This window comes from Medicago sativa, chromosome 3 (genome assembly GCF_051527215.1).
Source record: "Medicago sativa cultivar Bolivia chromosome 3, Bolivia_mono, whole genome shotgun sequence".
NCBI classification, from domain to species: Eukaryota; Viridiplantae; Streptophyta; class Magnoliopsida; order Fabales; family Fabaceae; genus Medicago; species Medicago sativa.
In genome coordinates this window covers 75,755,002-75,771,971 of record NC_140751.1, presented here as the reverse complement: position 1 = coordinate 75,771,971, position 16,970 = coordinate 75,755,002, and the positions used below count along the sequence as shown (strand labels likewise).

The following is a 16,970-nucleotide window of genomic DNA, read 5'->3' as shown; positions in this document are numbered from 1 at the left end:
ATTCTTCAAACTATACCCTGAGATCAATTGGTAACATTTTCTTTATTATACTTCAATGAATATTTATAAATTAATTTATGACTCTAATATATAATATCATTGATAACTATTAGTCATTTAATTTAAGGAAAACTAATAACCATTTAAAAAATTAATAATTTATTGATATTTTTATCAAGTAGAAAAGGGAATGGGCGTGTGGAAAGGAAATGTGAGGTGCGTGTAGTAATGCCACGTGGAGAGTAAGAAAGACAACAGTACCTAATCAAAACGAACCTGTGTTGGAAGTGGAAAACCACAATTAACGGTCCCACTCCATAGGAAGCAGATAAGTAGTAATTGAAATGTGTGTGATGATTTGGTATGCAAGGAAAAACTAAGGCAATGGCCATGGCATCAACAAATAGCATCATCTCCATTTCCTCTGCTTCATTGTTGAATCGAACTCATCAACCAAAAACAACAACACTTATAAGCCTCCTTAAGCACAACAAGAAGGATCATGAACAACACAGTAATTCAACATCCTCTTTCACTGTCAAAGCTCTTAAGATATCAACTTCAACAGCCAGAAGGCGTAGGTTGAGTTGCTCAGCCTCGGCTTCGGCATCTTCTACGCTTCCCTCAGCTCTTCTTTTTGACTGTGATGGAGTCCTTGTAGATACTGAAAAAGATGGTCACCGCATTTCTTTCAATGATACCTTCCAAGAGGTGCCTCATGCTTTTTAATCTTTGTTTTTTCTTTTTCATAAGTAAATATTACTAGTACTTCTTAGTGTGATTATTACTATTTTTAATAGAAGTCATTGATAAGATAAAAGTATAGAAAAGTAAAACTAAAACTATATTGAAAATGAGAGAGAGAATCGTTGATTACATTGAGGGTACAACAAGACTTATATAGCCGATGAAAACAACAAACTAGTTTAGTTAACTAACTAGTGTAACTAATACATCTTTTCACCAAAAAAAAAAAACATTTTACATCTAACGTTAGTAATCAAGTTTGAATCCTATAACATCTTTATACTGGCTCAACCACCAGAGCGGCGCCTTGGAAACGATTATTAGTGTTTGGTGGTATGCAATCAAATGTAGTACGTGAACTAAGATCCTTTTAACCATAACAAGTGTGTCTGTTGTTGAGTTGTGCAGAAAGAACTAGGCGTTACCTGGGACGTGGAATTGTACGGTGAATTGCTCAAAATTGGAGGTGGAAAAGAAAGGTAAGTTGTAATTCAAATACATACAACTTTTTTCATTCTTGTTTTGAATTTGCAGCTACAATTGATGTGTTTATTGTAGGATGACAGCGTACTTTAACAAGACAGGCTGGCCTGCGAATGCACCGACCGGTGAACAAGAAAGAAAAGATTTCATAGCTTCACTTCACAAGCGAAAGACAGAACTATTCATGGAACTTGTTGAGAAAAAACTGTTGCCTCTTCGCCCAGGTGTTGCAAAGTTGGTTACTATCTGTTCTTTATCTTACATCCATACTCATTATTTATAATGTTTTTTGTTAAACATGTAAATAAATTCATTTATTGGGTGTCACCTAATGGCTTGAGTTTTCGATTCTATTCTTCATGATTTAATTTAGTTTCGAAACAGCTAGGAGAAGTTGATACTTACCAATTTAAGTTAACATTCAAAACATGAAACGCTAGAGAAGTTAATTACCTGCTAAGTAGTTGGTTTATAACATGTGGAAATATCCCTTAATAGGCTAATATTATTTATGTTATGATGTTGTTTTGATTTTTGATCTAATTTTCATGTTATGTTTTGCAACATTAACTAAAAAGAGCTGTTTCTTTTATATCAGGACACACGAACTCTGTGCCTTATCTTATTATGTGTATCTTTCTTTCAAACATACAGGCTTGTCGATCAGGCTTTAACTCAAGGAGTCAACGTTGCAGTTTGCAGCACTTCCAATGAGAAGGCGGTATGTATAATCACTTACACAATTTCCTTAAATGAATTTTTCCAACTACAGGGAAAAACGGCCCATTTTATAGAATCAATTCCTATTAGTTACTTGTGTGTACTTTATTCATAACTGCAATATCGGTTCTGTATTTATTTGTATTCCATCTCAGGACCTAAGTCATGAGTTGATTTCAGGTCTCTGCAATAGTATCATGTTTACTGGGACCTGAGCGAGCAGCGAAAATCCAGATATTTGCAGGAGACGTGGTTCCCCGAAAAAAGCCTGATCCAGTAAGATTTTCATCATTGCAATGCTAATTTTTTAGATTTTCAGGACACAATATATGTTTATATGCAGTCTCATTTTATACACTACAGTTAAACAATGGAGCCTTTTTTACTATATGATTGAATGTTCAGTATGGTATGATCTATGTGGCTAACTGTGTTATGCTCTTTGTGACAGGCCATCTATATACTAGCTGCAAGCACTCTCGGTGTTGAACCTTCGAGGTATCTCATAATAGTCATGCCTAACTAGTATATGGAGTACTAATCATGAAAAGTCAATTGTCAAACACTTTAAATTACACAAGACATTGGAAAAGTTAATGGTTCAAAACGATTATATGCCAAATGTATCCATCATAAAATCAAATGTTGTATGAAACCTATCCAGCAACTGTAGAATTGTATGGCGTTTATTTGAACCAAAATTTTAGAGCAAGTTATTATCAATTACTAGTTATTTGTTTTTGAACTGTATGGAGTGTGCAACTTTTGAATGTGAAATATTGTTATTTACAGATGTGTCGTGGTCGAGGACAGTGCAATAGGTCTAGCAGCAGCTAAAGCAGCTGGGATGAAGTGTATAGTAACAAAGAGCGGGTATATTTCTATTTACTAAATGGAAAGCAGCTCTATGTAATTTTTTTTCATAGGCAGAGATGATAGTAAGTTAGTGGTTATGTTAGTTTTTGGGATCGAATTCGGGATCTCATACTAACTCCTTCAATGTGATTTCATTCTTGATCTCAAATGTATCATGCAGGTATACAGCAGATGAAGATTTCTTAAATGCAGATGCTGTATTTGACTTCATTGGTGATCCTCCTGAGGAGAGATTTGATTTGGCATTTTGTGGTAGCCTTCTTGAGAAGCAATATGTCAGCTAGCAAACTGGATTTTGTATGATTATTCAAGTCTCCTTCACTATTTCTATCAGTGCTCAATTCCTCATTTGTTGTCAGGCTTACCCTTTTAAGTCAATGATTAAAAGATCAATGTTTATATCGGTTGTGTAAAGAGGCTTATTTCTTGTTAAGCTTCATTTATGTTTAATTGTATTTTTCTTGTTAACCCTTTGATGATTAAAAATGTCAGAGCCTCAATCTCTTATAAATAAAAAGCTTATGACCAAGTTTTAACATCAAGTCTTTAGATTGGGAGAATAGTAACAATTCTTTCGTACTGTAGTTGAATGCTACTATTGAGTATTGACACCTCCATTTTACACCTACATAAGCATATGATAGGTCCATGAGTTACACCTCCATTTCTACACGTTATAGGTTAAATCATAAGAACCTGATTCATTTCGGAAATAAATCTCTTCAAAGTTAAATAGCAATATAAGTTTATACCAACTTTTTTGTTGTGTAAATCAGGTTTCCATGTGTAGGTCTAGAATTAATTCTTAGAACTAAATATGACGATATTTAGCTGGGGTGAAACTCCTTCAAAAGGTTTAACATTTTTGTATTCACATAACTGAATTCGAACTCAGTACATCTGATTACCTTTATTTTATTTTAATATAGTTTTGCTTCGACAATAATAAAGCAATTGAGGGAAGAATTAAAAAAATATTAGAAATCAATCAAATACTAAATTAGTTAGTAATTTAAAACACTATTTTCAATGAATATCGGGCTAAATTACACTTTTGGCTTCTTAAGCATTTTTATTTTAGTCTTTAATTTTTTTTAAAGTTACAAACATTAAACATTTTTCGTATTTATGTAAATTTTATGTTTGAATCCGTCAAATATTTCATTGTATCCTTCTTTTTTTTATAAATAAGATGTCTGATCACCAAAATGTATCGTCACATGAATAATTTGACATTTTCAAATGAAAAATTAACAAAAAGAATCAAAGTGTCTAACATTGACCATAACTTAAGAGACCAAAATGAAACGAAAAAAAGCTAAATGAGTTTTTCTTAATAACTCATGAGATTTAAATGGAACGAAAATCTTAATAAACCAAACCAAAACCTAAAAATAATTTAAGAGATTCATAGTACAACTTAGTCTAAAAAAAATATTATTTTTAAGACCGTAACAACGGAGTGACCGGTGAGTAGGGGTGGGAGTAAACTTTGTAAAGTTAGACTTAATAAATATGTGAGTCAAATATAAAGCTATGTAAGTCGATCTGACTTATTTTCACCCTTAAGAGTGAGCAACGCTATATTTAAATTAATCTACGCTTATCCTCTAGTGTTTTTTCTTAACAAATTAATTTTTTTTTTTAACAAAAACGAAATTATCTTATAGTCCATTGGTTGGCAAAAAAAAAAGAATTAATTTTTACTGGACCTAAATTTTTTCTTTTGAAAGAATCTAAATTAATTAATTTCTTTTAATAATTTGAAACCAGAAATAAAACATTTCTTTGAGTGCGAGAACTGAGAACTGAGAAAGAAAGCACAGTGTGAGTGTGAGTGTGAGTGTGAGTGTGTAGAAGAAGCAAAGCAAAGCGTTTTCGATAGGTTTGTGAAGAGCAATGAAACGGTTTTTCAAAGTAATAGAGAAAGATTCAGAGAAATGTTCAAAGAAAGCCAAAGAAAACGAAAATGAAGAAGAAAAAAAACAAGACGAAAACGAAGAAGAAACAAAGAAGGAGCCATTGAAATTCATGACATGGAACGCCAACAGTTTACTCCTTCGCGTCAAGAACAACTGGTCTGAATTCAGCAACCTCATCACCACCTTCGATCCCGACGTCATCGCCATTCAAGAAGTTCGTATGCCCGCTGCTTCTTCTTCTTCCAATTCCAAGTCCGCTCCTAAAAATCAAGCTGAAGTTAAAGATGATACTAACGCTTCTAGGGAAGAAAAAAGGGTAACAAACAAACCACATTTCATTTCTCTTCTCATTTTTCATAATCTACATTGCAATGCTTATACTGTTTCAATAATATTTTAACCTAAAACTAAAATAGGCGAGGTTACTCCTATTTAGGCCCTATTTGGATAAACTACTTATTTGTAGCTTATAGTACATGTGCTTATCATGATAAGCTCTTATGTATAAGCTATTTCTATAGCAAAAGATAAAATAAAGTTAAATTGTTTTCGCATAAGCTATCTTGGAGAACTTGTGCAAATGACCTGATAACATCTTATGAATAATGTCATAAGCTGTTTTCATAAGTTCTCTCAAACGGTCTCGCAAAACTTATGTTAGTAGATAAGCTTGCATAAGTCAATACAAACAAGCTCTTAGACAATTGACTTATTTGAGCTTATCTATTGGTTTACACACTTTTGAAAAGCTTATGGAAATAACTTACGACACATCCATAAGTTCTCCATGATAGTTGGTTAAAGTAGCTTATAACTTATATAAAAACAATTTAACTTTATTTTATCTTTTGTTATAGAAATTACTAATGCATAAGCAACTATATGCTAAGCGTTTAATTTAGCTATCTATCTAAATACGGCTTAGGTTAGAGATGTGATGGTAACTTTCACTGAGAAACTGAGGTTACAATGATTTTGTTTGATGACATAAAAGCTTAGAAATTGAGTTTACATTAGACTTTGTGAATATCTTTCTGTCTTTGGTCTTTTTCTCATAAAGAGCTTAACCCGAAGTTCTGTTTTTGGTGTTTCAATCACTTCACTCGGTCTTTCTGTAATGGTATGGATGATCAGTGATCAACTCAATTAAATCTTTTAACTATTACGTGATAACGCATGAATGATTTTGTTGTATCTTGCACACATCCCCTCTCACAAGAGCTTTTTGGACTTGAAATGTGGAGGTGCATTGCATATGCCCATTTTTGTTATTATTTGCTAATTGTTATCTTGTATTTACTAATTATTTGCTAATTATGAACCTTGATACCATGTCAATGGCCAATTCTTTAAAAAAAAAAACTTAGCTATTATTAGGTGAAGATTTGTGAATGACTTTATGGCATCACATGCATTGAAATCACTTCAGCACCGAAAAGTGAACTAAACAATATTATTGCTAAATTGATAAAATCATCATATTCCTCTCTAATATTTTAGAACCAATGTTTGTTCAAACATACAGATATTGATGCGCGCACTTTCAAATCCACCGTTTGGGAACTATCATGTCTGGTGGTCTCTTGCAGAATCAAAGTATGCAGGGACAGCACTATTTGTGAAAAAATGTTTCAAGCCCAAAAGTGTTGTTTTCAATCTTGATAAAATAGGTATTCTACTTCACAGATTTTTGTTTTTGTATTTATGGGATTAGATGTTTTATTTAGGTAAATGTAAATATTTTCAGCTGTCAGATATTAATGATATTTTTTACTGATGAGAATATGAAAACTATTGATCTTAATTTATACTCCTCGACAGTTTGAGCATACTCATGTGTGACTTTAAAAGAATCACAATCTTATGTAGAAAAAATTTGCCTCGAGGAGTATTCAGAATTTTCCTAAATATAATTTTATAATGTTTTGGTTGTTGAAACTTTTTTTCCATTACAAATTTATTATACATCTATTCAAAATTGCAGTTTAACTTTTCAAATTAATTTTACATGTCGTAAAGGCATGCGGCTTAGATATTGTTGCTGAAATAATAATTTTTTAACATATTTGCATTTGATTATATTCAATGTTTGGTTTACTGCTGATGGATCCTCATTCTTGTTTTTGTTTTTAGCTTCAAAGCATGAACCAGATGGCCGAGTAATCTTAGTTGAATTTGAAACACTTCGTTTATTGAATACATATGTACCAAATAATGGGTGGAAAGAGGAGCCAAACTCATTTCAAAGGAGAAGAAAATGGGATAAAAGAATCCTGGAATTTGTTAACCAAAATTCAGACAAGCCTTTGATATGGTGTGGGGATCTGAATGTCAGGTGGCTAATCTTTATTTTTCTTTTGGTTTTGGTGGTTCCGTCCTATTTGTTTGGCATCTTATTTTTATTTATCCATTCTTTTGTCATTAAATAAATTCCAGCTATGAAGTTCTAGATATGAGCTTGTTCAACTGTTGGATGCATATAGTTTGTTACTAGCTGTGCCATCAAGGAAACTGAAATCCGAAAGTTTGAGAGGACCACTAAGATTTATATTTTATTTTAATTTGATGCATCTATATGCATTATATGAAACTAAGTCATTGAGGCTGCATTGCTTCTTATTAGCTTTTAGAATTATTTTTACCTAGTTCGAAAGCATTTATAGTTGTTGTGAACTTTAAAAACTCGTAGAGATGAATAATTTCATCCTTTTAACTCTGATATATCCATCTTGTGCAGTCATGAAGAGATCGATGTGAGTCAACCAGAGTTTTTCAGTACAGCAAAACTCAATGGTTATGTTCCTCCAAATAAAGAGGTCTGGTCAATTTACTTACTCTTGAAGATTCCTCTAAAATAGATTCATCTTTTTTAAATTCATTTGATTTATCTCACAACGGCTTAAGCTATTAGGTAGAGGCCAAGAATAGTTTTATTATCTTTGAGACTTCAACATGCCCACGCTTGTGAATGGTGGCTGCAAGGATTGAAACATTAAATATTTGTTTATGAACACTTCGATATCTTTTTCAAGTACCAATTCTCATTAGCTTAAATTGTTGGGTAGAGGCCCAAGAAAGGATTAATATCTCTAACAATTCAGATCAAGTAGTGTAATATACCTTCCACATAGTTATTAAATATCCAATGATATGGATTTATGCAGGATTATGGGCAACCTGGATTTACCTTGGCTGAAAGAGCACGATTTGGTACCATCTTAAGAGAGTGAGTCATTCATTATTATTTTTGGTTCATTGATTTATGTTACTTATAGCAATAACATGGCCAAACCTCATATCTTGAACTTGCTATCATATGCTTGGATTGGTTAGGAATCCAATAACAACCACAAAGCGGGAATTTTTTTCCATGCAGTTTATCTAACTTGATGAAGAGATAGATTGTCAGGAGAGATTAATGTCTACTGTATTGTAATATGTTAAGGTTTAGGAACTGTGTTTTATATATAGCATTCGGTACAATTTGGAGTATCTGATTTTTAATTAAATTTCATTTTAAAAGTGATTTTAAACAGTCTCTTTTTTTCCTTCCGATATCTATGTTTGAACCACCTATAGTTTGCTAACAGCTGTGTCCGTTGAAATAAGATGCTCTTTAGTTTTAATTTTTGACGTTAAGTTACTCCTGTTGACCTTGCTTCATTGAAAGGGGTGTTAAATTTTTTGTTTTCTTATAATGATTTATGACACCAAGGCTACCATGAGATTTCCGATATGATGATCCTAAGCTTAAGTTAGATAGAGATAGGGGATTGGACTTGCATGATGGGTAAGAAGAGGTACAAAGTACCACGTTGTTTAATGGCATCTTTCAAAGAAAAAGAAACAGAAAAAGAGTGGTGTCATAAAGTATAGGAATACTAGTAGAATTTGGACCTTTCATTTTGACAGGAATCTTGAAGTTACAGAATTAATTATGCAGTACTTATAGAATTAGGTAGGTGGTTATGGTAGTAAGGGCATGGGATTTGCTTAAAAAGTTGGCGGGGATCACACAAGGGATATTCAGTTTGATTTGTTACCTTCGGGGATATCAGCTGTGGCTCAGTTTTGGACAGGGCGTGTCCTTTTTGGAAGGAGATTCTTCTTGGTGGGTTCACATTTGTTCTTTAGATATTAATCTTCTGAGGTCATGGAAAAGTTTATGAAGTATGTATTTTCTGAGTATTACATTGCAACTGAAGACAAAGACAACTGAACTAATAAAAAAGTTATCTTCCACCATTATTGAATCTTTTTTTTTTTCCTTTCTGACTGTAAGGTTTACCCATCATTTCCTTTTACCTTTGAATTACTTACTCGTTTATTTTTAAGTCTAGATAACTGATATCACGGAGTGTGCTTTAGGGGGAAGCTGGTAGATGCCTACAGATTTCTGCACAAGGATAAGGACATGGAGCAGGGCTTCTCATGGTCTGGAAACCCAATAGGGAGGTAAGAAATTTATTTTATTGATCTTTATACCATAAGGATTGACTGTACAATAGTGTTAACTATATGTTGAGGCAATGCGCTTTGAAGAATTCAAATCATGCTTTTGGTTTTTGTCTATACCATTTTTTTTGCACTTCTTCCTTTTACGCCTAGAAAGGAAGGCTTCCTCTGTAATGACTGTTAAAATGTGTGGTGAGTTGCAAATATAAGGAACTAGTATCGTGAACTTGTGCAACACACGGGGAGAAAATCGTATATAGCATGCACGATAGCAGGAAGTACATATATTTTGTTATAATTAATGAGCAGTAACATCATTTAAGATTTAATCAAAATATGATCATATTAGACATTGATCAAAATTGTGTACTACTACTAACTGTTACTCATGATATATCAAAATATAACAATACAATATACATGAATAATATTTTTTAAGGCACTATGAATCCATAATAGGAACTTTCAGTCTCCCTCATTTTTCTTTTTTAGTAAAATCAATCTCCTTCATTCATAGGACAAACAAAAGTTGATCATTTGTTTATGGAGTATTGTAAAATTCAAAAGTAACGAACCTTGTTGCTGTTCCCGACGGTCAATTGAATATTATATGTATATTTTATTACAAATGTAATATATGTAAACAAAATCTTTGATGAATCTATACTATATATAAAGAGAATACATGGTTTTCGGATGACTTTTTTGGTGTCATTCAAAAAGATAAGAATTTATATTATATTTGGTCTCATTAAAAAAAAAATATATAGTTTGTTACAGTATGAAAGTGCAAAATATCCATGCCTATAATTTTAATCAAAACCAGAATAATGTTAATCAAAATTTCATAAAACTAATTATCGTAATTTATACGTATTAACGCAATAAAAGATCAGACATACGGGCACAAAGTGTCCGTCTGAACGCTAGTTTAAATTATGTTTTTGGTTTTTTATCTAAACCATTTTTCTTTCTGTTAGATATCTTATTAGAATTGTGTCAGTTTTATTATAATTATAGTAGTTAATTATGCAGTTATGGTTTATTAATATATAATGATTAATAATTAATTAAGTCAGTAGTGGGAGGTTAAGTTTTAAGAATAAATAGGGGAGAGAAGGGAAGATTGAGGGGCATCTGAGGATTTGACTGGGAAGGGGCCATTTTGGCATTAGGGAGGTGCAGACCCTCGAAGTTCTGCAATATTATTCTGTAATCAAAAGGGATTTTCCCTATTTTATTCTTCTATATCAGTTGGTTTCTATCAACTGGTATCAGAGCAACGATCTCGGAACCGTGGTACCATTATGGCAGAAATGGAGTTCCGAGTGTTTGATGGCAAAGAAGATGCATACTGGTGGCTGCTATGCATTGAGGAACATTTCAAAAAGAGAGATACACCAGATGAAGAGAAACTGACAGATGCGTTGATGTTACTCAGAGGTCGTGCTCGCTAATGGTCACACTGGTGGAATCGACGCCATCAACAGGTTAGTTGGCATATGTTCTCGCTTGCATTTATTTGGCGTTTTAAACCGGAATATCGGGATATCATGCCTATGTCTGATGAAGAAGAGGAACCTGAAACTGAATTGGACCGGTTGACGACTCAAGGTTCATTCAATATTCAACCACAAGATAGTGACCAGGGAAATCCAAATCCCACCGCGATAGGAAAAGAGAAAGGTTTGGAAGATGTAGAAATGGGGAAAATAGAGAGATATGTAGAAAATGCCCATATGCATGTCATGATTGTGGAAATGGAACAGGAGAACAAAACGGATTTGTGCAAACTTATTTGCAATAAAGAAATGAGTATGGGGTCAGAGATAAGGGGAACTACTATGGGCACCACGACATCAATCATCCTGTATTTTTTTCTCAAAAATATCATTACAAACAGAGTATATGATCAAGGCATAAGTTTGCATGATTCACACATCGCTCTGTCATTATACTTCAAGTTATGGGACCCAGGTGGACACTTATGATATCCTCCACCTTGAGGACAAGGTGAATCTTTAGGGGGGGAGTATTGTTAGATATCTTATTAGAATTGTGTCAGTTTTATTATAATTATAGTAGTTAATTATGCAGTTATGGTTTATTAATATATAATGATTAATAATTAATTAAGTCAGTAGTGGGAGGTTAAGTTTTAAGAATAAATAGGGGAGAGAAGGGAAGATTGAGGGGCATCTGAGGATTTGACTGGGAAGGGGCCATTTTGGCATTAGGGAGGTGCAGACCCTCGAAGTTCTGCAATATTATTCTGTAATCAAAAGGGATTTTCCCTATTTTATTCTTCTATATCAGTTGGTTTCTATAACTTTCACACTTCTTCCTGCTGAGTTGCAAATATAAGGAATGGGATTCTTTTAAATTTAGTTGCTGATTTAAGTAAGACCCAGTAATAGATTAAAAAAACAAAGAGTAAGAATCTGTAATTGAAAAATTTAATTGAGGTTTTGGCTTCTTGATTTTTGAGTGTTTTCTTTGAAGGTACCGCGGAAAACGGATGAGAATAGACTATTTCATAGTTTCAGAAAAACTTAAAGAAAAGATTGTTGCATGTGAAATGCATGGAAAAGGGATAGAGTTACAAGGTAAGTTTCTTTTCGTGTGATGATACTGGTTGCTTACTCAACAAAATTTGATATTCGTTTTTAGGGGTGGCAAAAATACCCATGCCCACGGGTATCCGTGGGTAAAATCCATCACGGGCACGGGGCGGGTAGCTAAACGGGTATCCACGGGTATAATAAATGGGTATTTGACTACCCATTATTATATGGATACGGACACGGATTTGATTGTACTCATACCCACGGGTACTCATACCCGATAATAAATTAATTAAATTACTAAAATATCCTTAGACATCTTATTACTTAAATTGTTACCTTATTGAAGCAAATTTTACCGCCCACCTAAGATTCTTCATTGATAACCTATTTTTATTTAGAATTTTTTTAATTCATCTTATTAAGTTCACCGTTTCCACTTCATTCACATCATAAAACATATCCTATGGATTATGTATGATTTATGAAATTTTGAATGGATGATGTATGGATGTTTAAAAGTTGAAGTTTTTTGGTAATTAAAAAAGTTATTATTTGTACCAAAAAAATAAATAAATTAAAAAATTCATGGGTACCCTGGGATACCTCAATACCCGCGGGTACCCGTATAGTGGATACCACGAGGGTACGGGGCGGACACGGGTATCATATTTATCCAACGGGGCGGGGACTGGTATCATGCTATCCGTACCCATGGGTACCCATTGACATCCCTCCTTTTATGTATATGGTTCCTCCTTTAGCTTATCTAAGTTAAAAAACTGAATCCAGAGTGCAACTTTGTGGTAATTGGTGTTGTTGGGTTGTATCTAACCTGTTTAATGGCTACCCCAAAAATTAGGCTTTGCTGTCATTTTCATATGCATGGGTTTCTTGTGCATATCTCTCCATTGTTATTATCATTTTCAATAACTTTTCATTAGCTTATGTTTCAGAAGTATGACCTTGTTGTTGTCTCCTCAGGTTTCTATGGAAGTGATCATTGTCCTGTTACCTTGGAGCTCTCTCCTAGTTCCAACTCTCAAAATGAGGATCCAGTATAAGTACTTATTAATGTCTCTATTGTCTAGATGCTTACTGTTTCGTTAACGAGAACTGAGAAGCTATTTCTTACTGTGTTTCTCTTGCATGGACTAGCTGCGTGCAGATACGGTCGTTGTTGTGTAAATTTTCCCATGAACTTCAAAAAAAAAAAAATTGTAGCACATATTATGCCTAGTTTTCTCCCTTGCACTTTTACTTCCATTGCAGTAAATGTTATTCACTCAGTCAGCATTAGAAGTAAAACAAAATAAGTATTTGGAGTCATCGATTCCATCGTTACATCAAATTGAAATGATGTGGTGTTTGTGGTAGCCTGCATGAATTCTAACTTGCATGAAGCCGGGCTAATTTTGTTCTGTCACCCAGTCACTATGATTTTTTCGCGTCTGTTTTTACTTTTTACACCTCAAGAGCTCTAGCATTTATTTTGCTTGGGATCTACTTGACATTCACTTGCATTTTTTCTGTATAATAAAATGTTAATTTTATTCCAAAAATAGTGATTTCATCATCTGACCTTTGAATCATGTCAATCAGGTGGCAAGCTATGTAGGCTTGTGCCTGCACTAAGTTCTTAATTTCTTATTTTTTTAGTAGTATAAATAGTAAAAAAAAAATGATATTTTGACTATATAGCCCACACATATTATAAATCTTTTCTCTCTTGACCCACACATACAATCACTTGGCACAACAAGTAACAACACAACCTTCATGTTTCTAAAAAAAAAAAACAATAACTTGTTAGTATGAAATAAAATTATCACAAATCATTCAATGTTTTTGAGAATATCAACAATTATAAAGCACAATTATGATTTATATTTCTTTTTCCGGTCAAGTAAACTAGTAACGAAAAATTCATGTCACAATGTCCCTACCAACTAAGATATGTTCACGGGTGCTACCAATTTTTATATAAAGTGCCCCCACTATTCAAAATTTATGGATCCGTCACTGTGTGCTACATTATAAATTCTAAACAAATTGATTGCAAAGTCATTAGCTTGGTTAAAGATTATACTGACCTGATCATCTTGTATTCTATTTTCTTCTTTTGACAGGTCATCTTGTATTCTATGATAAAATCATAAATTATCAATGGCCTAAATGGTCGGGAAATTAATTTTAATTTAAATAGGATTGTTTGTTTAATAGCATCTTCAATGGTCTTTTTTTAAGGAACCTATTTAGAGTTTTTAACATTACTAATAAGCAGTCCCCTGCAATACTAAGTCGTATTAATGTATTCCATACACATTTTGCTCATTTTTCCTGTCAAATTTGAACCAACACAATACATAATAAACGAGTTGCTTTGGGTCATAGATGGAGAAATATCTATTTTTTTTCATTAAATAAAAAAAATATATGATTAACTGACTTTTTATTCATGAAAATTCTAGCACTTAGATTTAGTTAAAATATTTTTTAATCAATATATAGAATTTTGAAATTGTTTTTTAATGAAACAGGTTTGCAAATTTACAAATTTGAAATTGTATACTCCCCCGATCACTATTATAATACTTTTTAGGTTAATTGAATAAATTATGTATGTGGTCTATATTAATGACCGCATACATCCTTCGTTCAATAAATCTAAAAAGTAGTTTTTTACTTATAATAATGACCGGAGGGAGTATTTGTTATCCGAATTAAACCACTTTGTGTTTTTATTTTTGGTAGTGAAACCACTTTGTGTTTAATCAGACTAATTCAATTCATACTGACTCGAATTTATTTTGTTTATGAAAAGATTGACTCGAACTTGAACAGGTAAATTTTGGATTATCGGGCTAAAAGGGTCTTTTGAACCCATGAACACCCCACCCCAGGTTGATCATTGATGTTATCATGTGTTCATTCATTGTGTTTCACTATTGAATTTCCACAAATCGAAAAGATTAATCGAGTACTCGTACTTAATTAACTACCCATATACATACAAAAAAGCTTGATGATTGTGATGGGAGTGTACTTGATTTTGTGTGAGCATGTGATGAGAGTGTACTATACAATGCATTGACGCTGGTAGTGATTTGGTTGCATTGTAGCATGACATTTTTTTCATCCGCGGAATTTAGTTATTTCATTCATGCAATGCAATGCAGTACAGGCAGAACTTGCAGGGGGGCCACGGTAATTAGTCCATGAATCTGCCAATGAAATAAAGACACATGTCTCACATTACAGAGACCCACAATTCTGACGTGTCATCACTTGGTGGGGTCTATAACACATTGACTCTCCTGAAGCATATAGGGACCATTGACGACAAATGAATGAGTACCGATTCCGTAAAATAAAAACAGCACCGATACGGATCGGATTTAACTCAAAACATTATTGGGTGCGTTTGGTTTGCAAAACAGTAAGTACTGGACATAACAGTACAAGACAGAACAGCACAATACAAGGTAGAACAGCATAGGACAAATTTTTATGGCATTGAATAATTTTTTGTTTTATATGATTTTTGGGGGACGAAATGCTATTTTGGTATTTAAAACAACTTGTACGTGGGACAAAAAGTTGTGATGTGGTTTGGTGAGGGACAAAAATATCAGTTTTTGTCCTGTCCTTTGCCTCCAGTTTGTCTTGTACCTGAAACAGTTTTACAAATCAAACACTGGACAACTGAAGTTGTTCTGTCCTGTCCTTCATTTTTTAGCAAATCAAACGCACATGTATAGACTATTGTTGTACTCCTTCCGTCCTATATTATAAGCAAAAACAAAAAAAAAAATCACACTTATTAAGAAAACTAAAACATAATAGTTTGCAACATAGATTTTTGTGTTATTCTTGAAATAAGTTTTATAGGAGGCATCGGCGAAGCTAGAGAAATTTTTACGAGGGGGCCAAATACAAATAATTTTTTTAGGTAAAAAAAAACTTATATACTTATATATTTTAAAATATTATATATTAAATTTAAAAGTTAAGCAACGTATCTTTCTAAAAGAAATTTTTTTTCAACGTAGACAAATAGGTTATTTGCATGAAATTATCGTCTATTATGTTTGACTATTGATAATTTTTACTGCTAAAAATGTTTTCTTTATAGTTGTTGTAGAGAACGAAATGTCAAAATAAGACAAATAAGTTTATTAATCAAGTAATAATTTTTTAACCTTTTAATTTATGCTAATTATTTGCAAATGAATTTGGTTGAGGTAGCTAAAAAAATATTATTGCTAGCCATATTAATATACCTAATGAGTCAATAAAAATAAAAATTTTGGGGTAGTCAAAGCTACCCCATCCTTTCAAAGGGAATCGCCCCTGATAGGAGGATGTAAAAACAATTTTCATTGGTTATTGGTTATTGAAAAAATGAAAGAGAGAGCAAATTGAATGCACTTTGCATTTAATTTTTCTTTGGAAAAGATAATTTTTTGAAACAATATAATTAAATATGATAAAAGTTGGTTTTTTTTACTTATAATTTGGGTCAAAGAAAATGAGTGTTTTTTCTTATAATTTGGGATGGAGGAAGTATATATCAACAGAGTATACTAATTAAACTCTAAAATTAATTCAAACGAAGGGAATCTATGAAAAATAATGTAGCTTGGGACGGAGGAAGTATATCAACAGAATATACTAATTAAACTCTAAAATTAATTCAAACGAAGGGAATCTATGAAAAATAATGTAGCTAGCTGTCATGTTGGACAAAGAATTTGTAGCTAACGCCCCTAGACACCGATTAATGACACTAAAAAAAGAAGTTATATAATAGCTATTGCATTTAAAATTGTGTAATCAATTTATAAAAAGTCAAAAAAAATATATCTTTTTTAATTGAGAATTGATATTTGAACAACTATTTTTTTGACAACTTTTGTGTGACAATTTTCTCTCTCATACCTATGCTGTGTTTTTATTTTCTCTCTCTATTGCTTTGATTTTTGTGTCAACATATCATTTTCTTTGTAAAATTTTGGCTGTCTAAAAAATTATCATATAAAATAATATTCAAATTTTTTTAGTATCCTTAATGACTGTCCATGAGATACCGGTAGCATGACCCAACAAATTTTTGTATGATTTTTAAACCTGTGCTTGAAAAGGATCTTTAATATAACACAATTTAAACCTTAATTTCTTGAGTTTTTCACCATATCTAATG

General features: G+C 32.5%; 2 protein-coding genes across 2 annotated transcripts; both read left to right on the top strand.

Moving 5' to 3' along the window:
• The first annotated feature begins 355 nt into the window (after positions 1-355).
• Positions 356-3,362, top strand: LOC146940239 (Haloacid dehalogenase-like hydrolase (HAD) superfamily protein). Its single transcript, XM_085753921.1, has 8 exons — positions 356-711; positions 1,156-1,226; positions 1,306-1,464; positions 1,885-1,951; positions 2,131-2,226; positions 2,402-2,448; positions 2,743-2,823; positions 2,987-3,362. Exons 1-8 carry the CDS (start codon positions 364-366, stop codon positions 3,108-3,110), a joined length of 993 nt encoding a protein of 330 aa, XP_085610047.1. The 5' UTR covers positions 356-363; the 3' UTR covers positions 3,111-3,362.
• Positions 3,363-4,616: 1,254 nt separating this feature from the next.
• Positions 4,617-13,027, top strand: LOC146940238 (DNAse I-like superfamily protein). Its single transcript, XM_085753917.1, has 8 exons — positions 4,617-5,064; positions 6,274-6,418; positions 6,882-7,083; positions 7,486-7,564; positions 7,913-7,974; positions 9,117-9,203; positions 11,706-11,809; positions 12,752-13,027. Exons 1-8 carry the CDS (start codon positions 4,726-4,728, stop codon positions 12,829-12,831), a joined length of 1,098 nt encoding a protein of 365 aa, XP_085610043.1. The 5' UTR covers positions 4,617-4,725; the 3' UTR covers positions 12,832-13,027.
• The last annotated feature ends 3,943 nt before the right edge of the window (positions 13,028-16,970 follow it).